The following is a 23,210-nucleotide window of genomic DNA, read 5'->3' as shown; positions in this document are numbered from 1 at the left end:
TGTGCAATCACCAAATTTTCCCCCCAAAATCACCGATTTTGTGCAATTCCAAAGCTATAACAAACTATTCCACTGAGTCATGAGAACACAGCTCAAAAAGTTTATCTGCCAGCTAGATTGCACATGGAATTCTGAAAAGCTTTTGGACAAAGTTCAATTAATTCATCTTTTAATCACAAGGTGATGATCTGGTGCACTTAAGAGTAGTATGTACTATAAATATTCAACTCAGTAAGGATGTCAACATAGTTTTTGCAAATCCTATTAAGTAAAAATATTTCTTAAGCAGATGGGCTCTTGAAAATGAAGAGATTTTAGCCATATCTTAAAAGCTGGGGAGGGAGAAAAAACACTAATGAGGAATTGCATCTGAGAAGAATTAAGTGCTACACCCAAAGGGTCACTATTATGGAACTGCTTTTCTGGGTAAAGTTTGATAAAAGTAAGTATTGCTAGAACAGAAAACCCAGACCTCTGCTGCAGTTCATTACAACTTCTCCAAATAGTTCAGGAAAACACATATATATGATACTAACTTCAAGCATAACTTTAAGCATACTTTAATTCCTGTAGGACTTGTTAGCTGACCAAAGTTAAGCACATTCCTAAATGCTTTGCTGGATCAAATGCAGCATGCTGTAGAGGGGAAATTTCAGAATATAAATAAATATAAATGATTTATTCTTCTAAAGGTTATTTTGTATTTCCTTGTGGTGCGTTGTGTTCTTGCGTGAGCAACAAGAGGCTCTGTTATATGAAATGCCTCAAATGTTAACTGGTTATTTATAAAAACTAATGATGTAATAAGATGTGTTACACTGCTTTGAAAAATATGTAAATATACTCGCCAAAACGTATTTGGGTTTGATGGATGAGTCCTTTAAAACTTACATTTTTCCGAGATATTTGAAAATCTCCAGAAATTTTCTATTAAATTTTAGAAAAATGTTGATCCTATTAAAGTTAATGGAAACTTGAATTATTTGATTTTTTTTTCTGATAAAGTTAAAACAGAGATATTTCACCAGCTTTCATTTAAATCCAGAACTGAGTACTACTAGACTATTTTGCTTGGAAATTACATTTGCTATAATTTTATATAACTCAGTTAAAAGATAAGTTACAAAAAAATCATTTTGTCTTCCACTTAAATATGTATCCTCAATTGGATGAGATTTGATTCTTTCAGTCCTCTCTCTGTCATTAATTTCAGGGGAAAAGGAATGAGTCAATTGTCACACTGCAAGCATCTACGTGTATAATTACACTAATATCTGAAACAGCTAGATAATAACTACTTGGCATAGGGATCAGGTCTTCTGAGCTTGCATTGCAGTTTGCACAGAGGGTAAAATTCTGTCTCCAGCAAAGTGAAAAGCAAAGCTCCAGTTGACTTCAAAAGAGCTTGAATTTCAGTTCTGGCACTCAATAAATCGTGCCAGTACAGCGAGATCATCTTTAAGTGGATTTAAATTTTAGAATAAGTATTTGAAGAGATTCTGACAAATATAGATGTGGCCATAAACTGTTTCAGCTCTCTGATGGAAACATGATTTCTTTCTTTCTTTTTTTTCTTTTTTTTCTTTCTTTTTTTTTTTTGATATTCAGGTTCCAAAATGAACAAGTGGCCTTAATTTGCAAAACTGGGAAAGATACTTGGGATCGGTACGCTACTTCAGAGCTGCACAATGGCATGATAGGTTGCTTAGACACAGAGCTCTGTTCTGTGCTTCCTATGCTTTTGTTGTAACATATTTACGCTTTCTGTCAGGGCCGCTGCCAGGATTTACAGGGCCTGGGACAAAGTGTTGAAATCTTCTGTTTAGCACTTTGGAAATGTGTAACGTGGGCTAGGACACATGTTTTCCCTGTGATCCAGAGGCTGTTTCACTCTTGCCTCAGTCCACTGTTTTCCAAGTCTCTGCTGTTTCTGGACATCCCAGGACAGACATGTTGCAAAGTACATGAATAGATTTTGGTCTGCCCTCTAGACCTAACATCTCAGGCTGCTATCTGTCCTGGCAGCGGCCCTGGGTTTTTCTTCCTAATATGCCTGTTCTAACCTGGGCAGAACTCAACAGCAGTGCATTTAAGAATGCTCATTAATTTACTGTTTGTACACTAAGTTATATTCATGCTGCAGGAATTAAAATCTAGAAAGATGCAGCTCTCCATCATTAGTATTGTTAGTAATGAACAAAGCTGGATAAATATTTTGAAACAATGTGCCTGGATTTTTTTTTTTTTTTTTTTTTTTTTTTTGAGCTTTAGCAGCGCCCTTTCCATTCACTAAGTCATTCATGCATGTTTATATTCTGTGAATACCTGAGCAATCTAATTCCATAAATTCAACTCAATAGTAGCCAAAGCTTTTCTCAAAATAGGCTTGAAAAAATTTGTATGTTGATGTGTTAGTGGCAGAGTGCCACCACCCACAGTTACATCATTATCTGAACAATAACAGCTAAGCAGTATGCTCAAGACTTAATATTTAAGTGTCAAATTCTTTCTGTAAAGTAAAATTTGTAGACTCACTATTGCTCAGAGAATCACAAGAAAATATTTTAAATTCTCAATGAACAATATTCTTTGTAAATCTACTCATTTTTGCAAATGAATAACACCAAGAAATTCCATGGTTGAAGGATGATTGAAGCCATCAATTTGGTGGTCAGCAGTTCAGATTCATGGTGAGGTCCCATCAGTGCTACAGGGAAACTGTCAGATGGTGTTTAAAACTCTCTTTAAAGAGTCATTCTAATGTAAACTGTATTAATATTTTATATTGCTACAAAAAGCGAAGTTTTCTTGTCTTCAGATGCATCAGTCTCATGCAATGTCACAGATGCACTATTTGGTTTGACTTTACACACAAATTTGTATCTTTTTTTACAAGATAATGTTAGAACATTAATGAAAAAATACAACAACTGACTACATAATTCAGTATGTTCTCTGGACAGTTTGAATTTAGCAAGCAGAAAAATATATATATATATATTCACAATCTAGATATAGCACAGGAAGCTACAATTGAAGACAGCTGCAAAGATCCTTTCAGTGCTTCTACAAGTAATCTTTTGATTCACTCAATACTAAAAATGCTATTATAATAGTACTTGCCCAAAAAAGGATATAATACTATAAAATAATAGACAGTGGAAACAGAATCTGAGAATCTGTTATACATTTAAACATTAATCTGAAAATAAAGTGCATGCAAAATAATAGTTATAAAACAGCACAGTCTTTTCTCTTGCTACAGATTTAGGAAAACCTCTTAAGCTCGAACAGATTTTCTTCTTAAGAAGGATGTGTATTTATCTTTGACACCTATATCATCAGATTCTGTATTGAAAGTGAAAAGGAGGGTGGGTAAGGAAGCTGTTCTTTTAAAATATATTCTTAGTAAAAAAAAAACCCTCAGATTAGATTCTAATTTCCTGTGTGTTTCCAGCTTTTCAAAGCATTCTCTCGCAGCTATTTGCTAAGCATCTGCAATGATAATCTGCATTTCTTCAGCTGCAGATATCTTTTGTCATAGTGTTTTATGTGGCTAATGCTTCCTTCTAGCTATTATTACATAGTAGATCATAAATTTAATAATTATTGTTTACAGGCTAAAAAAAAAACCACCACCAAATGTACCACAAAGGGATTATGCTTCAGGTAAGACTGGATTAATAGAAATTTAAATTATATGCCTGTATGTATTTCATGCCTATATGTATAGCAGTAGCTCAGCTATGCAACCAACAACTCTAAAGATAACTCTCACTTACGAAACGTGAAGCCAGAAAACCATGGCAAGTTCTCTCACCATGAACAAACAGTAGCAAGCAGCTGCTCCTTTGGAAGCAATATTTACCAGGGTGCTACATGAAGGCTGCTGTGAAGATGGAGTAGAATTTGCATCTTATCCCTTTCTGCCAGAAACTGTGAAATGAAAGTGAAAGTAAATATGGGAAGAAGTTGAATAAATTAATCACCATACCACAGAAGTCAGGCTTACTCGATACTATTAACATAATAATGACAGCATCATGAATTATATTAAAGTATAGGTAGAACTACATACCGCACGGTGCAGGAATTTGTTTATGCCCATCTTTATACATTAACAGTTGTTTTGTTAAGGAAACAATGTGAAATAGTGAAGCACAAGAGGGCACTTTCTGGAAGTTATCAGCCAGTTATCAGTTCAATGCTTATTCTCACATTTCTTCATTAGCCTCCTACTCTGGGACTTTTAACACAGAAAAAAAGAAACTGTATAGCTGGAAGATCTCGTTATGTAGAAATTGCTACCTCTATTTAGAAACAAGATCCATTAGCACAACACTTGGGTAAACTGCACACTCTACTGTTCAGATCAGATACAATTTACCATTTTTTACTGTTTTTATAACAGTTCTGTAACAATTTATGAAAAACAAATAAGCAGAAGGGGAGCTTACTATTCAGTCAAAACCAGATGTGTTTGTCTCCCGTTTAAGAAAATTTCACTATTTTTACTTTTTAACTGAATATGATAGGAGTTTTTTTGAATCTATGCTTAAGATACACATTTCTGCTATTTCATCTCCTTAAATAACTCTAATGTTTGGTTTAGAACATGCAGACAATGAAGAGGAACAATGGTCAGATGATTTTGTAAGTATWTTTTTTGGGGGTAGTAGGAAGTTACTGTAGCAACAAGTTCAGSTCAAACAATAACAATGAATGTTTATTTTTGATTCACCTACTTGTGGTTGAGCTTATACCACTGAAATCGTATCTGGTTTGTGACACTGACATTATTTACAAGTTGCCACTAATTTTTAGGAACCTCAGGTTTTTCAACATTCAACTTAGAGGTGCACATGAGAAGCACTGTTGATGGCAGCCAGGAATGCTAAGCCTTTTGGACAAGCAAATATATGGCCTCAATTTGAGGGATGACTTAAACTGAACAGTAATTTCAGAAACAAGGAAGTTCTTCTCTTTAGGGGAGAAAAAGACATTTCTTTTTAAAAATGGAAAAGTTCTGATCAGATTCTAGACATTAGAATGAAGCAAGTCATGACCAGCTGCCTTCCACAGTTAATTCATTGCCACACTATACAACCTATCACCCTGCAGTGACCTGTTCTCTTCAGGAGTTAGCTCTTGAGCTTCCTTTAATAGGAAAGGAAGAAGAAGTGCCAGGACCTATCAAGAGCCTTGCTTGGAGCAAGGAAGGACATGTCCTATGAAGAAGAAAAAAACTGTTGGTCCATAATTCAAAGGCTGAGCTTTTAGTATGACAAAGAATCCTTGGAGGTGCCAAGGAGAAGGGTACCAGGAAGGGACCTGGAACAGAAGGGAAGGGGACAGAGGGAGAGTTCCTACTTGTTTGGAGAGGGAACACTGAGGAGGAGCTTTACTTGTCTTTCCAATGTATTTTTGTAATTTTATTAATTGTTCCAAGCTATTTTTGTAATTTTATTAATTGTACTCCTGCAAGAATATTTGAATGTCATAACCTGCTGTGAAGCTCTAAGTGTGTTAGGAAGTGAGAAATGGAAAGTTCTGTCTTTCTAGGACAGTGATTATGAAAATCCAGACGACCACTCTGACTCTGAGATGTATGTGGTCCCAAGTGAAGAGAATGGTGATGACAGCTATGAACCGCCTCCAAGTGAGCAGGAGAAAAAGAAGATTCCTTCAGCATTCCCTATCTCTAGGGGTGAATATGCAGGTAGATATGGAATAATCAGTTATATCAGYCTGATACCTGCTTATTTATCAATATCAAAAGAGAAATGGCCTCAAATGGACTAACCTGTCCCTTCCTCAAGAGTTTGCTTTTAATTCTGACAATCAGGTTCTCAACTTTCTGGGGTAGGATTTGTTAGTAAAGCAYGAAACAGGTTACCATTGCTGCTAGCAATGCTTAGAGTTTTAATGTAATTGTAAGGCCTACAGACTTTACGACAGTCATCCAGAAACTATAAAATTCAAGCAAAGGTATGGGGAAATATCCCTGACCTAGCCCTAGACTCATCTGCATATTTTAAYGAGGGGTTCATACTGAAGGTTAAGCACACAAGACTAGACTCTGAAGAGTCCTGTCTTAATCATGTTTGTAGCTCAAATTGTTACTTCAAAAGCAGCAAAGCAGAGGCCAAAGCAGCCCAAACATCCATTATGTCTAATTCAAAATTGGTAATGAGTATAATAAATACATTGAAAAACAGGACAGGAGAAATGTTTTTACTTCAGTCCAACAGAAAGGCCTTCTTTCTTCCTGCATTGATTCTTTTTGGCAAGTTAGCTTCATTTAGATGAAGATTTAGGCCTTTGGGAAAAGAAACAACAGCATGATGCCAGCTATTTTTACATAATTGTTGACTATAGAATAGCTGCTAAAGTGCTATAATGCCACATGTGTACTCACAGGAGCTCGTAAACACATCACCTACATGTCTTTTGAATGGGCAAAGAGTTTTTAAAATGACATCTGCCATAATTTGTATTTCAATCCCACCTTTTGTGCTAATACAGTTATTTTTCCACATGACATATATTATTTTTCACTCCCCWTTGTCAAAGATGACACAGATGGCACAGAGCATGCTAATTAACGGACTGCCTCATCCGGCCACCATCTTCTTCCAGAGGAGTAAAGATACAGTTGTTCACATAAGTGTCTAGGCAGCCTCTGTGGCCTGACAGAAAGGACTGGGTTGCTACCCTGAATGATGATGTAGGACTAGTTTGCAGACATGTCTCAAAATCAGGACCTGCAGGCACTCAGGTCTGCTTTTTGACCTAARTTGCAGCCGCAGTAGAGATTTGTTTGCTTAGTGTCACAGGTTAATTTTTACCAAAATTGTTTTTTCTCTTTTTTTTTCATTAAAAGACAATCGCACCAGTCACCAGCAGCCTCCTTCCATCAACAAACCTCTCCCAACCATGCCCAGTCCAGCTGCATCCAGACCAAAGAAACCATCTAAGCCATCTCTGCCATTGCCATCTACTGCTCCAAAACCAAAAGTACCGCCAAAGCCTAAGGAGTGCAGTGACGATGAGGTAATGTTCATAGAAACGCTTGTTTTGATTGTTTAAATGAACGAYGGCCCTACAGCAATCACGAGGTAGATCACACACAGCAGTTCTAGGTGCTGGTCTCCATACCAGCCTCTCTCTATATAGTTCAAATCATTCTGTGCATCACAAGCAATGATCTGCAAGTACCAGGCTAATTCCTAGTGGCTATCTGCTTACTTCAAGTATCTGTGGAAGCCATTTAGAGCACAGAATAGTTTCTGCTCACCCATAACAGGCTGCAGGCAACAGAGAGAGAGCAACCTTGAATGTTACAGAGAAACAAGGGGGGGGGGGGGTTATCTGTAATTGGAGTTACTTAATGAAGGGTTTACAGTCTCGGGGAATCCCATCCATATAGTTTGATAAATGTCTGAAATAGCAGTCACTGTGAAATGGCAACTRCTGTGAGCTGCTGCTAGGACTTCGTTCCCAACAGTTCTTTGAAGTGATGCAGATTTAACCGGTAGGTTTCTGCCCTGCCTTCCTCGTAGGACAATTACATCGTTCCAGTGGACAATGACGACGACAACTATATCGAACCCACGGAAAGCAGCACGTCACTACCTACAAGATGTGAGTTTTAATCAAGATTAAGATGAGAACTGCTTACTACCTTGTTAGGAACATCAGTGAAAAAAAACAGATTGAATTAATTTCTATTTCTATGGTTGAAAGAGAGGAGGTGCAGCTGATAGAGAATACAGTGCGCCAAGAGGCGGTTGTCTCCTTTGGCCATGACAAGGCCAAGGCAAATTATCTTTATGTATTTTGGAAGCCACGTTTAATTCCTATCTCTCCCATTCAGCTATTTCAAAGTGCAGCCCAGATATATCCAGAAAGCATGTCGTGGCATCAGATTGTTTTCTGAGCCTTTTTAGGCTTTCAGTAAATACAAACTATTTTTTTAACCTCACTAGCTGAAGTACATTTAGCAGGAGAATGAAAATGCAGTCCTAAGGTGAAAAGTAAACAGAGAAGAGTGTGTAGTTCTGCTCTCTGACATTACTGACAGCATCAGACCTATTCAGCAAGGCATGAACACTGTGAATAATGTTTCCCTTCTGAAATGAGAGCTTCTCTCTGTCTTGGTTGACTTGTTCAAGGTCACACAAGAAGACAGCAGCCTATCACTAGTACCTTTTTAATGTTTATTTTTACTGTATAAATGTTACTTTTTTAACATACACACATATGTACGTACATATGGATGGATGGATATACACACACATATGTTTATCTGTTTTTAGCTCCTGTGAACAGATTTATGAAGCCAACAACAAAGTCAGCCTTCCCCACTTCTGCAATGCCTTCTCTTACTTCTGACATGCAAGGTATGTGGATTTTGTATCACTGATAAAATAGTATAACCAAACAGTGAATGATATTAAATAACACTTGAAGTATTCAAAATATAAACCATATGGCATACTTCTGCAAAATAAAAGTATGCTACCCCTCAGGTATTTCTGTTTTGTAGTKTTTTKTTTTTGTTTTTTGCCTAGTTTTAATAGTAAATCTGTTCTAAGAATGAATAAAACTGGAACAAGCTATTTGCCCCCAACTAACTTATTTTTAGTCTTCTGCTCCAGTAGAACTCAAGTGGATCAATACAACTAAAATAGTTACAAGACTCAGCATGTTATAAATCTCATTACTCTATAGGGAGCAAGACTCAGTATTTTAAAATCACATCAAGATTCAATCTTTATGAAATTTTGTATAAAATGATGTTTTACGTACCCTGTGATACAGTGTTCCGGTTTGTATGTTCTGTAAAAAGCTGTTATTTGGAAAAAGGAAAAAAAAAAAAAAAAAAAAAGCAGAAGCAAATAAGAGAGGGATCACATTTGCTTTTGAAAGTGCAGTTATAATTGCTTAATCTCCCTTAGCTGTGCTAGCTCTGAGCTGTTTTGTTTCCTCATCATGATACTAATTTCTTGGAAAGTAACCTTTACAAACTGCTAACACAGTTCTTTAAAAGACTGCATATTCATTAGTAATGTGTTAAACCTTCAAGTCATAAACTACAAAGTTTTTTCTCATTGACTTAAAGTTTTGTCACATTTTTAAGGCATTTTTAATGCCCTTTCAATCCTGGCCTTTCTGTAAATTAGTTTTTGACCAACAACCATCTCTGGACAGATTTGTCACTAAAAAAATAAAATAACTCCCCCTAGTGGGTACCTAAACACTTTTCAGCACAAAAAAGGCAACAAAGCCTGACATTAAATTTATTGAAATGTAGTTCAATTTTCATTGAAGAAACTAGACATAAATAAGATGCTAGTGATTTTCGGCTTTTAATATCTGTGAATTCAAATACAATGTGGGACAGAGCTCAGATGGAACAACACAAATGAGTTGGTYTGGATTTATGATTCACCTAATCTTTACCTCTTCGAGTGTCAAGGAAAGGCTAAATGTTACCACAAGCATTCATCTCCCTTTCTGCAAAAAAAAAGGAAAAAAAAAAAAAAAAAAGTGGGGGTGGGGAGGGTGGACAGGAAGTTTCACTTACACAGTGACTGTTTATGCAAGCTCTAAGGGACTTCTTCAAATTATTTTTCCAGAAGCAGAAGTACAATCCTAACCATTTTTTTTTTCTGCTAAGGCAACCTGTGCTGCATTTTTRCTAACTAAAGAATATGTTTTTCCCTCCCTATCCTGTAGAAGTCTATGAGGTTCCTGAAGAAGAGGTAAGGCCATTATGAATTTTATCACTCATGTTGCTCTCTGTCCATGAGGAAAAATAAATAAATGTGACCGGGGRAGCAGGGGAGAAGATTACAAGCTTTTCAAAGGGGAAAAATGGGAACAAATCTGTGTGCACCTAGAACTTAATGGCAGAACAGAATAAATTGGGGAAGGTTTGATGCTTCCCAGTCCTGTGAGATAGTGGTCAGCCTGGGAAGCAGCAGCCTACGCGAATGCTTTCTAGAAGAACAAGTGCAGCAGAAGGAATGATGACACTTCTGACACAGTCATTTTCCTCCTACTTGCCACTACTGCCATGACATGTGGCCTAGCAGCATACTTAAGGCTTCACGTTTTTGTGTTGAGGTATAGATTTCTACAACTCTGCCTAGTAATCTGCACCRAGATGGGATAGGCAGAAAGTCAGCTCTAGTAAATCTGAGTTATTGCTATCATAACAAAAATATGATTATACAGATGTATTTTATGAAATGTAAAGATAATCAAATAATTCAGTGYGTTTTCTCTTAAAGGAAAAACCAACACCATCACCAGTAACCAGGTAATCCATTGCTATGAATATTTGTGCATTACTTGAAATTTGTCAGAAAACACATTTTTTCTTCTTGATAGCTATACATTTAATTATCTGTCTTCAGAATAGCTTCACAAAAATAATTAACTCATTTCTCTGATACTTTTAATAACACCAGAGTAATATATATGAAAAATAAATCTCTCTTAAAGGCATTTTTAGGATTTTGAAAGGATGAGGAGGAGAAATGCYTTTTTTATTCATTATTTTAAAATAAAATTTTCCTTTCTGAATTCATGTTTTCTTGCTAGGTTCACTAAGCCACTTCCTTCTGCGCCTGCTCAAAATTCAGAGCACTCCCACGTGCACAACATGTCACCTAAGTCGGATGCTTCCAGGTGAATCAAAAGCAGCTTATGTAAATAACAAATATTAATGGAGACAAACTCTTCTGTTCTATTGTGTACCCTTCAGACAACAAACGAACGTCAGGACACACACAGAACAAGCTAGAGATTTTGGGAGAAGTTAAAAATGAAATTTTCAGCTTCCTTGTCAACTTCCGTACTCAAGTCACTCTGCCAAATCAGTACTATTTWCTTGAATGTACCTTTAGGGGTGCATTGCAGGAGTAAAACCTCTCTGCAAGCCAATCTCAAGTCCAGCTGTCAGTCTCTGCCCCCTTGCAGACAACCCCTGCTCCCTTGCAGGGAATAAGGCACAGGACAGCTGGTAAAGTGGTAATGGRTGGTAAATTACCAATTTATATTCCAACTTTCAGGAGGGAGAGGCAAAGGAAGTGGGAGTATGCAGCCTATTTCACTTCAGAAGAAGTGTAGCGACTAGGTAACCAAGACGCTGTCTCATCTCTAGGAGATCACTGTACAAAATAGGGCACGTGCCCCAGGAAGAGCAGGTGGCATCCATAACGTGGTATCTGTTAGGCTGTTCAGRGAGGCCCTGGGGAGGGTCACGGGGGACCCAAGGTCCAGGACAGAGGCTCTGCTACAACAGTTCCACACTACAGGCGAAGAGTCATCACAAGTGTATCTAGCTGTGACTACATCCATTTACTGCAGACCTCATTCTTCTAGATCTTGAAACACATATCTGAGCCAAGCAATAAAAAAAAAAATAAAAAAAAATAAAAAAAAAAGTCAGTTTAACCTATTTTGTTTATTTTCCAGAAATATTGTGCCTCTTCCCAGAAATCGTCTTCATCCAAAAGCAGTGAGTAACTAATGTGCTGCTATAAAAAAAAATCTGTTAAGCTTTCCCAGTATCTGTGTTATATATGGATGCTTTTTATTATCTGGATTAGATAACAGGAACAGATGACTTTTTGAATTTCAGATTGACCTAATATTGTAATTGTGTTCTTTAATCTTTTGGACAGAAGACGCAYACTTGACATCTGTATTGGTTTATGAAAAATTTTAAGGGGTTTAAAGGATAAGTCTAAGTCCACAATAATAACCTTTTCTACTAAAAAATGCCAGTGCCACTCCAAGAACCTTATTTTCAGTAGCAATGCATGATTCTGCCCAACCTGAAGCACCTTCTTTTTAGCCTCATCCATATTCAGATAACAAAGGATTAATATTTTCTGGAAAATGGAGTCTTCCTGTGACATCTCAGACTGGGTAGTCTGAGTAACCAGTATCACTTGAAAATACAGTCCACAAAGCAATAATTATAAGCTTTGGATTTACTATGTCTGGGTTCATCATCTCTTTTTTTACCTCTACCCTAATCCATCTCCTTCAGTACGCAAGAACAAAGGCTTTATGAAGCAAACAACTTGGAAATGTATTTAACCAAGCAGCAAACGGGCAAAAGCAAATACAGAAAAGGTTCTTTTCCTGCCACAYTAGTTCATTAGTGCAGAATGTTCTGCACTATAGCTTCACTAACATTTGCGCCAGCACAAGAGAGAGCACGCACATCAGGAACAAACCACCAAGAATCAAGGTGACAGTAACCGCATCAGCATCAATGCCAAAAGTTATGTGCATTGAACTCTGTCCCAGCCCAGTGCTCTGAACTGTCCTTAAGAAATACCGTTTTCTAGTAACAACTACACAGATAAATTAGGCTTTTAAGTTTAGGAGTTTGGGATCATACCTAAGTTGGATGCTAAGGTAACAACATAATGCAGATGGCTTAAGAACATCTTAAAGTCTCACTTTCAGTCTAAATTTCTAGATATGCCAAGTACTTCTGATTTCTTTCTTCACACCACTAAATACAACAGCAGTAGCATTTTAGTTTCCCTTGCACTTGATCACAACATTCTTCCAATTGATTTGATCTATATCCTGTAAGATGCTGAACAGTTCCTGAACGGTGCCAAATCCAGGACTTCTTTTATGAAATGGTTTGATTTCTCAGCTTTTCTTACCAGTATAAGGTTTTTWAAAAAAAATCCATCTGAAGGGAGAACATTGGACAGCAAATCCACTCTGATCAGTGCTAACACRAATACTCCCACTTCAAAATGCTCTATTACCGTTTTGCACCTGCAACGTCTCATTAGTTCACTCTCGCAGCGTACCTCTGAAATGGGTATTGTAGCTTTGCAGGCAGAGAATCAAGAGAGACGAACATTTGGCAGGGCCACACGCTGATTAGTCACCCAGCCAAGGATGGGGCTTCCAAGCAAACTCTCATCTGTACAGGAGGTGTAATCAGCCCCTGCGTATTTGCGGTTACGCAGTTCAGCACAAGAGCCACCCTACGAAGGAATTATCCAGCCTACTCCAAACTTCCGCRAAATTTCTGCATTCCAGCTCGGAACTTAAACATGCACCAAAAGATCCTGCTGCAAAATTTTGGGCAGCTTTTCTCTATGCTACATGAATCCCAAGCTTATCATAACGTCCAAAAATAATTTGTGTGCTAAAATATTTTTAATTTCCTGATGAAAGTTGATAAAAAGGATGCTGAATATTATATGCATTCTGTACCAATACTTTTTAAACATTAGTGCAGTTTGCCAAGAACAGATTATTTATGCACCTCCTATTAGATAATAATTTATATTTTAATTGCTCCTTGTGAGATCTAACATTTTTTTTCCATTACAGGACCGCGAAGCAAACGATAATGAGGAAAGTAAGTATTCTGTTYTGAAGTCATGGTGACATGGGAGGGATTCATTGTAGTGTTATTGGTGACCTTAATATACCATGCAGTAGAGTGTGTCAGTGTAAGTTTTATCCTTATCAGTCAGCAATGAGGAAGACTACTGAACTCTTCTCTAGTTTAATCAGCTTGAAAACATATCAAGAAAGAACTTAAACCAAAGCATACTTTTTTGTACTTTTATTACTCACGCTGAAATGGCTGTACTATTGCAATATGGACCTTTAGAAAGCCCACTGTTCAGATAYTGCTGATCTTGTATACTAAATATATCATATGCATTTCTAGATCATAGTTTCAATAGCACTCAGGAATCCAGATTTCCCACTGGAGCAGCTCCTTCTCCATTACCTAGGGTCATGTGAGTAAAAAGSAATACAATCTCTACTTGGAGGGGGATGGGGTAAATTGCTAGCTGTATTAGGAGCAGAATCCTATCCTTGCCTGTGGCAACTAGAATTCAGGAGAAATTTCTRTTGCTTTTCATGAAACATATCCTGACTAGATAAAAGCAAGCCAGGATCACTGCTCTCATGCCATCCTTCATTATTTCTGCAATACTGTTTGTATGGCAGTGCCATTGCCCTTCACTGCCTCCAACTGATGGCAGATGCTAGCTGGTTTGCTTAATTTAGTCACATACCGCAGCCATGGCATGCGCAYGCTTATAAATGTAGATATAGTTGGATTTTTTTCTGTTTCTTGAAACTTTTCTGACCCACCCAAGTKGCCATCTTAGGCCCTGGACAGAGCRTAGCTTCCTTGCATATCATAGGTACCTTTACTGAGAAGCCACATTACATCAGATACCCTTCATCTTTTTTACTGCTGCTACCGCTATCCAGTAAAGAGCTGCATGTCACCTTGGCCAAAAATATCTTGGGTATCAATTTCATGCATCTGTTAAGTAACCATACTTTTTTTTTTCCAAACTGCAGAAAGAAAACTTCTAATGCAGTAAATCCAGCAGTAAGTTGACTTATAATTGTGTAATTATGTGATAATTTTAGAGGTAATTTTTAATTTTCTTGCAAGACAATTTGATCATAAATTTGGGCACAACATAAAGGCATGAAAAGAACAGGGAAAAAGGAGTGAAATAAAGAACATTAATTACAAGCATTTGGGTGTAGTTATTTGAATGAAGCAGCAGTAAGAAAGCTCAAGTAGAGGAATGTAGATTAAATTGATGTTTGGATATGATACTCTAGGATATCAACAATAAATGCACAGTGCAAAGACTAAATAAAATGAGAAACAAATGGGAGCATGGGCCATTCAGAAGTATCAGCTGAAATCTACAGGGACTGCAAATGGAGAACATGGATATATTGTAAGAATGATAGCTCAAGGAAGATGTAGGCTTTTACCATAAATAGTCAGAAGATCTGCAATAAATATTTCATCATAAGAAAAACAATGTCCCMAAAACCTCTTGTGGGAGAACTAGTTTAAATTTTCAAATAAATTCATTTGAAAAAATATTTTAAAACTGTCAATTTATTGTWATTTTTTTCAAAATAAAAGAAACCGAAAGGCTGAGACAGTTTTTACTGTCAGCTAAACTGAATTTAAACTTCAATAAAGGGAAGCRTTCAGACGTTTAGTGAGCATAGCTTGACCAAGTCAAGAATATTCAAAATTTGATTCATAGGTATTTGAGATGGACTTTTCRTCTTTGGATGTCTTGAGACCAGGATGAATCATCTATTAAAACATAAACTTATTCCTCGGGGGATTCCATGCACTCATCTTATTAAGCATTCATATCTAGATTTTACCCTTGTCCATCTTGTTTACATATATAAACAGAGATTCTTTCCAAATCTATTTTGCAAAATCCAAAGCTTTGGGATCATACAACTAGAGGATAGTCACAGAATGGCCATGTCCCTATCTCCTAATACTTCTGCAATGCTGTCAATTCTAAATGTAAAAGGGTTAAAAAAAAACTATTAAAAATACATATTCTGTACAAATAATATGCCATATAATATTTGATTTCCTTTTCTTTTATTGCAGAAACCAAGTTTACCATGCAGAGAGGCCTTAACTGTAAATGAAGGTAAATTATCTCCTTTACTGTGGAAAATGTTGGCTTTCATCAGAACTTAATTTTCTCTCATTAAAAACGTAAAGCAAACAACATCACGTTCAATTTATTCTAGGTTTTTGAAGGGTTTTGGTTTTAGCAGTATAGCACTGCCTCTGGCCAGCCATAGCGGCACTGAATGTCTGAGGCTACTGGCAGGGTAACGTAGAACATAACGTATCGGCAACATGCCATAAAGCGCTCAAAGCGGGGAGGGAAGGGAGGCGAAGTGCGAGCGCATCATCCCGAGCTCGGCAGAAGCCGCTGCGCACACACGCGCCTCCTGGCCAGAGACAGTCCCTCGCCCAGGCACAAAACGCGGCTTGCTCGGCGCAAGGCAGCAGCTGCCCGAGGCAAGCGCTCAGCGGGAGCCGCCGTCTAACACGCGGGCGAGAGGCGGCCGGGCGGCCGCAGCTCCTCCGGCTGAGTTCCCGCAGGTCCTCCTGGGTCTCGTAGCTCCCCTCTYGGAGGGCACCATCTCCCGCTGAATTCCTCACAGCACTCGGAGCACAGCTAGTTGCCTACAGATGTGGTGGCATGCCACCAGTCAATAAAGCAAGCAGCTGGATGGCACACTGCCATGTTTTTAAAAAAATACAAAAAAAATCCTTCAAGGACTGGGATTCTTATAGTAGAGACAATATATTTCTGAAGTCTTGACTCTAAAATTTGTTTCCCCAAATTACAGAGAAACCTACAGCAGCAGAACGACGGCGAGGTGCCAGTCAAGAGCTTCCTCTTCCACCCTTTCCAAGTGGTGCCCAAAAGTAAAATCCCTTTTCCTCCTCTTGTGAATAGTTCAGTGCTCTACCGCACAATCTGGACACAGGTGTGGGAGGTTCAAAGGGAAGCACTGTTTTCTCTGTAGCCTGCTGGTTTTTTTAAAAGTCACATTTCTTAAAGCCTCACAGTAGCAAAAATTAAACCTAGCAAATGTAGCCAAATAYTATAAAACTACCACCAAAAAGCATGGGTGGATTTGGCCTCTAAGTAGGTGATGGAGAAGATTTAAGCCAAATGTTCAAATTCCTAATTGCCAGTACTAGTGGGAACTTACTTTAAAAAATACCTGTATCTGGTTCTTTCTCTCAGTGGGCTAATGGGTGAGAAGCATGTCCTACCCTTGCATGCTTCCAAATACACAATTCTAATGTGTAGATCTCTTCAGACRTTTTTATAATTTCTTGATATGTATTTCAGGACTTTGCTCCAAAAGCCCTCAACTCTGCCAAGTAAGTATAGTTCAGATTTTGAATTAAAATGTGATTAATCTGTAAATTCAAAATAATCTTTCAATTAAGATTAYTTTTCAGATGTCATGTGTATTTGTTAGTTTGGAATTAACATTTGTCTCTGTAATACATACAAATAGGACATTAAATATCCAAGAGGCTATGTAACAGGTAGTAAAATTAAGGGAGTAGACTAGGATTATTGTGTAAATAGATGGGAATTATGTGCCTCACTCCCATTTATGACTATTAGAAATTTTTATGAAAGGCAGTTTGGGTCAATTTTCATCAAAATAAAGATTCCATACATCTTCCTTGCCACAGAAAAACTCCAAATATAATTTCTTCTGGGCTGTTGCAAGCTTCTTTTGCCTGGAAGCTAGATAGATTTTTTTATTGCTCTCAGCCATTTATTCTTTTTCTATAGGGAAAAAATGGTATTTTTATAATGGCAAATGCTAAAGCTCTTCTGTAAGTAATACTTTCAAAGAGGCACTTAGGAAAGTTTCAGTTCACAGTTAAAAACAAATCAAGTAATTTGTATATGAACTCACTTTCATAGAGAAATCTCTAGTCTCTTCTTAGCAGACAGACATTTGTCTGACCTTTCCTATCAGCCCTTTTCTGTATGCGGTTCTGTCTGCACATACCTTTTATAATGTGCATGGCTGATGAGAATTGCGGCTGAATGTGGTCTAGCTTATACTTTGTACACTGTTATTAGTACTCCCCTATATTTCCTGGAAATGTTTGCTTGATGTATGTTGCAATTGCATCTCCTTTTACACTGCAGAATCATAGTAATAGTTCATGTTCTTGTGATGGACTGATGCTCCTAAGCTTGTCTGCTCCTGTCACATGCAACTATTTGCTCCAACCTGTAGCATAAATTCCTGCTCATCTCTTAAGTGTAACCAGTGGAATATTACATTTTGTGCTATATCTGTTACTCTGTTCTAAACAATGCTCTGATAAGCAAATTTCATTAACACACACTCATTTTGTGCCAGGTCCCTAGCAACTCTATCACAGATGCAATTGGTCCCAATCTAAAACGTCCTTTCAGCACAACCTTCTGTCTCTTCCTTATCACTACAAAAGTCTTGCACTAACATTCATTTTCTTCTTTAAAAGCACTAATTTCCCACATGGCACATTATCAAATGCTCTACCAAAGTCCACGGTGAGTAGAGTACCATATTCCCTTTTCAAATAAATTAGTTATTTTATGAAAGAGCTATAATGTTAGTCTGATTTCATCTAGTTGAGTAAATGCCAGATTTTATCCTGATTTTTTTTTTCCCTTTGTCTCCACATTTTAAAATACTCTTTCCTTCAGATTCTCTTCTAGGACCTTGTGTTCTGTTGAGTCAGACAAAAAGGTCTATAGCTGCTCAGGTCACTTTTTCCATTTTGTTAAATATAACTATTATGTTTGGTATTCTTCAGTAATACAGTACCACCCTGACTTGAAATTTATTTACAATAATTGCTACCAGCCCTGTAATTTCATGTGCCAGTTTTTCAGACTTATGGGATAAAGATTATCTAGGCCTGCCAGTTCAAAGGTACAAAGCTTCCACAATTTTGCTTCTAACTTGGTTATGGAAATTTCGATTCCTGCACCAGAACTCCTATTTAGTACCTAGATTATCTTTAAACTCAATGCAGTTCTTTCTGCAGACAGTCCCATTCTCTCTTTTCTTTTTTTTTTGCGTGGTTAAGGAACCTCTTATTTATTTCATTTCCTTTGTAAAGTCTAATTCTGGCAATTTTTCATTCATACAATGGAATCATCAGCTACAGCTTTTGCAACTAGTCAGTCAAAATTTGACAGGAAMACAATTCTTAATCTTCAATAGCCTTCTTCAGGTAATTATTCATTCACTGAGAGCTGGAACTGCTCCTTACAACTTTTGCCCCACACGCCTACTTGGAATGCAGCTTCCAGATAACTGCCTCTTCACTATAAAGAAAATCTAAATTTATGTCACACAGAGGTCTTTTGAGCTCTCCAGTCCAACTGTATTCTCCAGTTCTCTGAATCATCGCACAATCACTATCATATTTATCGACATTTATTTCCCATATTTCTATCACATCATTAGCATGCAACAGTACTCAAACCTTTTCCTCTTAATTTCTGGATTTCTGAGATTCTTCAACATCTGTCTTTCAGCCATGATTTTCTGCTATGCTCTCCATTCACAAGATATCACGTTTTCTACTGTGCTCTATTATTTTCAAACTTCATAKTCCTTCCTACTAGTTCTGCCTCTCTTTTGATGCCTAAGCTCTTTGCACACATGTGCAAATAATTCACTTGGATGAAATAAGTGAAAAATGATCTCTGAACTACATGAGTTTTGACGACTCCCTCACCTGTATGACTGCRTCTCACATTAGATTGAGTACTTTTCACATTGTCTTCCTGATTTTTCTTTACTTGTTGCTATATTCTGATTTGCTTAGGATTGTTTTTTCTTTGCATATTAAATACAGCTTTAGCTATTAACCATGTTATTTTCAAATTGTTTCTCTATTTTTATATACAAGGATCCTCTTGTGAGCAGACAAGGCACTCTCTTTTCTGAATGATATCACAGGTCAAGCATTTCCAGATCTTCCAAAATTCTCACAGCAAATAATTATGTATAACAAAACAAAATGTACTTTAGAAACTTAAATAYGTTGTTCTCTGTCTTTTCTAGAAGTGCCAGAAGCTGCAAACCGTTCTCTGGGTGCTTCCCCTCGCAGCAGTTTTTCATCAGTTTCAAGTATTGCAGACCAGGTATAACACTAGCTAAAGACAATTCAAGTTCAAGAAGTCCACTAATCCTTTAGTTTACTTAGAGTAGTATTTCCTATTCCTAAGTCAAGCTCCTTTGCTGAGGCCACACATTCAATTTTCCCTTTATATAAGGACTTTGGCCCCATCTGCAGTGAAAATTTTATTTATGGCACAAGTAATCTAAATGTCTGCTTTCATCCAAAATGTTTAGAACACATAGCTCAGGAGAGCTCCAAAAAACCACAGAAAAATGCTTAAACAGTATTATACCAAACCTTAGCACTCTACCAGTTATTTTAAACAAAACCTGAAAAGCTTCTCTGTTTAGTTAAGTTTCAGGTCTTCCTAAATCTCCAGTTCRTAATACACTACACAACAGGTTTCCCTGTATCAAATGATAGAGTATTTAGTTTAGCCCTTGACAGATGATCGTAAAGAGCTTTTAATTGCCTTTTTCTATCTGTAGCTATACTTTTACCTCTTAGGGTTCTTGAAAAAAAAAATGCACCAAGCAGATCCAATGAAGCCATCTGCAGCTATAGYATTAGTATGCACTGATGTGCTAAAAAATTGCAGAAACTTACAGGAGAAAAAGGAAGCAGCTCTGCTGAATAGCCCAACACAGCAGAATGCCATTATGAACACTGCCTGGTTTAGTATAGTTTGGGGTTTCAGTAAAACTTGTAGAGACAGAGAAAGAAGCTGCTGCTACCCTTCTCTGTGGACTCTGTGATGCCTCTCCCCACACTGATCTACTCCTTTCTGCYCCCTTAAACAGACCCCTCTCATTACAGTTAATACTAAGGTAGTTTTATGACCTTTTTTTTCCTGCTTTGTTCCAACATTAAGCATTAAGATTAGTCATCTGAGCAAACACAAARCTATTTTCATTTCCATACTATACTCCTTAGTCTCCTTTTGGATGAAGGGAGACCACAAAATGCAGGAAGCCATTYCTATTAGCCTAGTAGTCACAAATAAGGTAAAAATAGTTCTGTTGAGTGCAAAACAAAGGCTCTATTATGCAGAGCCAGTAACGCCATATGTTCTAAAAGGCTGCCATGAAAAAGATAATACAACAGTGAGAAACACAAAGGACTCAAAGTTCTGGAACAATTTTAGCAGTATGTCACACCGGATATTTTTATAAAAATCAGTTTCAAATAAACAATCCAATAGACACTAAAATAAATGGCTTGTAATAATTATATTTACAGCTTTTATGCAACACCCACAAGCAAAACTGAAGCCTTAGAACATCCATTTTGTTAAAAAATGAAAATTAACTACTGAAGTTGGTGTTATTTCCCACCAATTATAATGTACAGCAGTACTACCATTTGCCGTACTATSCAAGTGCTCACAGACCTGATTCATGCCACTATAAGTTCATTACCTGTTTGGCTCCCATCCAAACACCAGCAACAGCTCTCTGCTCCCAGAGTACACCCTACAGATAGTGCTAGGAAGAAAGAAGGCTTTGGGGCAGTCAATTCCTTCCTGTTTGGTTGAATAAAGGTGGGTTTACTGCATACATTCCCACAGTGGCTTAAGTACCTTGCATACTTGCAACTTCTCTCATCCTGTCCTTTTCCRATAAATAGTGCAACAGGAGAGACACATTGAAGGACACTGGAGGTAAGGTTACATGATATGGCTTGAGCTAATCCGMGAATTTCATGCCCACAAAAAGTAGGTTCTGCTTTCTCCTCACTGCCTCCCTGCTCCCAGCCATATGCTTATGTGGTAGTCTTCTGAGCCTGCAGTGAGCTGAGCCAAATCATTAAACTGACAGTAAACCAACCTGGCAGTCAAAACAYGAAACAAGGAAAATAAAGAAAAGGTAACGTGCTTTTCTGCAGTTACCAAAGCAAACTATCTCATCCTGGGGTCAGAGGAGCAACAGAATGAGCATAAGGGAAAGGCCAAGACCTTCCTTTTTTGGCCGCCATGAGCCAGCTAGACCAGCTCGGTCATAATACACAGGTTCATCCTTAATCTGTTTTGTACAAAGGTGACAGACTGGTTTCGTAAACCTTCTGTGAAAAGGAATTTTATCCTAAGCTTTCTGTTACAGAGTTGGAGCAAACCATTTGAATGAGCAAGGCGGCCAGTACCCAGATGTATTCATTATGTACACCCAAAAAATCATGAAACTTACTGCCCAGTTTTCTAGCACATCCTATTATACCCAAACCATAATCAGTTACCACACTCACTCCCATTTCCGTCACCTCCTCCCATCTCTATCTTTACCCTTCTTATGCTACTAGACTTTTTATCTTCTAAAACAGAATCCAACCATCTTTGGGTTCCCAGTCTTCCTCCTGTGTATCTTTTTCCAACCCTGTGTCCCCATGATGAAGTTCTTTGTCCAACGTTTTTCCCTGGAGGGGCAGCTACTGGACAAGTCCAGTCACTGTACAGAGCCTKGCCAAACATGCAATAAATGGAGAGAAGGGTAATCTTGGTGAGGTGTTGACGGGGTACACCACACAGAAATGAAGTACCCAAGAGGTACGTTATAAGGTATCAGCCCCTCTGCATTCTGTCACAGATGTAATCTTTGTCTATGGCACCCATGGTAAACACAAGATAGCTTATGCCTTTTAGTCAGGAACACTGTTTTAAATGTGAAGATATGTTCAGACTCATTCCAATAAGAGAACCTCAGCTGAATCCAAATCTCATATGTCTTAGATGAAAGTACAGTGTGCTGAATTGCTGGGTAAGTAGGGGGAAGACATTTAATGCTTCCTGTGTTTTGTGGGACATCATCCATTTGTCCTCATTTAATAACAAAAAAGAGAACCAAAGACACACTTTGCCTCCATCTGGAGGTAGGCTGTCTTGGTCATGTTCACAACTAGCATTAAGCATATGGAAAATTTCCTTCACAAAACCTTAGATACCTAGCAAATCTGGATATTTTATGAGCTAAGACACAGCTGAATAGCATTTAAATTGTTAATGGTCATACTACTCCTCAGCATTTCCTGAAAGCCCTCCTTAAATGCTACTGGAATTGCCTTTTGCTTTAAAAATGCCAAACTACTCTCTAGCTGTACCTGAGGGGGTTTCCTCAGGATATCTTTCTCCTATCATATATCAGGCTTCTATTATTCATCCATTACCACTGTTCTGACACACTAGTTTTTCTCTGTACTGCCTCTAGCCAGTGAAAACCATGAGCTCCTGAAAAGACTTGTCTGAATTCTGTGTTTCCCAAAGTGTTCTGCATTTGAGTTCTTCAGTCATCATTATTTAGTTGTAACTCCCCTAAGGCCAAGTTCCATTATTATTATTTTATTTTACAGGTGTTGATAGTAATATCCAATGATGTCACACAAGTAACACTTCTTCTTTCTCTCTCTAGGATGCTGGTGTTCATAGTAAAGCATGGTATGCTGCTGCCTGTGATCGAAAAACAGCAGAAGATGCATTGTACCGATCAAATAAGGTATATCTGACTTTTCGAGAATGTCTGTTTTAAGAAAAATTTCAAATTAAAAAAAAAAGAAAGACAACTAGATATATTTTAAGAATGTGAGTTGTATGCTGAACAGGTCAGAATATTATCCCATACAAATGCTGTCAAACAAGAAATTACTGTGGTGAAAYTCTTAACTGCTGTTTTCCATCTCAAGACAA

The 23,210-nt window shown here is 37.6% G+C and overlaps 1 protein-coding gene and 1 long non-coding RNA gene across 3 annotated transcripts in view; one reads left to right on the top strand and one right to left on the bottom strand.

The window, feature by feature from the left end:
• LOC146600344 (uncharacterized) overlaps positions 1 to 23,210 on the bottom strand; it is a 35,710-nt gene that overhangs the window by 6,944 nt on the left and 5,556 nt on the right. Inside the window, exon 3 of the long non-coding RNA XR_014898309.1 lies at positions 3,821 to 3,936. This is a non-coding gene — a long non-coding RNA (uncharacterized LOC146600344). The remainder of the gene's footprint in view (positions 1 to 3,820; positions 3,937 to 23,210) is intronic.
• The window catches only part of BLNK (B cell linker), a 98,104-nt gene that overhangs the window by 72,305 nt on the left and 2,589 nt on the right, over positions 1 to 23,210 (top strand). For both annotated transcript variants that reach the window (XM_085325734.1, XM_085325735.1), the window contains 19 exons: positions 1,609 to 1,665; positions 3,620 to 3,669; positions 4,613 to 4,653; positions 5,563 to 5,719; positions 6,884 to 7,053; positions 7,563 to 7,644; positions 8,319 to 8,402; positions 9,742 to 9,767; positions 10,299 to 10,327; positions 10,612 to 10,698; positions 11,488 to 11,530; positions 13,387 to 13,414; positions 13,733 to 13,805; positions 14,383 to 14,413; positions 15,467 to 15,509; positions 16,225 to 16,303; positions 16,737 to 16,768; positions 19,480 to 19,559; positions 22,936 to 23,019. In XM_085325734.1, coding sequence (XP_085181860.1) covers positions 1,609 to 1,665; positions 3,620 to 3,669; positions 4,613 to 4,653; positions 5,563 to 5,719; positions 6,884 to 7,053; positions 7,563 to 7,644; positions 8,319 to 8,402; positions 9,742 to 9,767; positions 10,299 to 10,327; positions 10,612 to 10,698; positions 11,488 to 11,530; positions 13,387 to 13,414; positions 13,733 to 13,805; positions 14,383 to 14,413; positions 15,467 to 15,509; positions 16,225 to 16,303; positions 16,737 to 16,768; positions 19,480 to 19,559; positions 22,936 to 23,019 — 1,276 coding nt within the window. The remainder of the gene's footprint in view (positions 1 to 1,608; positions 1,666 to 3,619; positions 3,670 to 4,612; positions 4,654 to 5,562; positions 5,720 to 6,883; positions 7,054 to 7,562; positions 7,645 to 8,318; positions 8,403 to 9,741; positions 9,768 to 10,298; positions 10,328 to 10,611; positions 10,699 to 11,487; positions 11,531 to 13,386; positions 13,415 to 13,732; positions 13,806 to 14,382; positions 14,414 to 15,466; positions 15,510 to 16,224; positions 16,304 to 16,736; positions 16,769 to 19,479; positions 19,560 to 22,935; positions 23,020 to 23,210) is intronic.

Source organism: Rhea americana, unplaced genomic scaffold, assembly GCF_003343005.1.
Source record: "Rhea americana isolate MKP2758 unplaced genomic scaffold, rheAme1 scaffold_122, whole genome shotgun sequence".
NCBI lineage: Eukaryota > Metazoa > Chordata > Aves > Rheiformes > Rheidae > Rhea > Rhea americana.
This window is presented reverse-complemented; position numbering and strand designations above follow the sequence as displayed.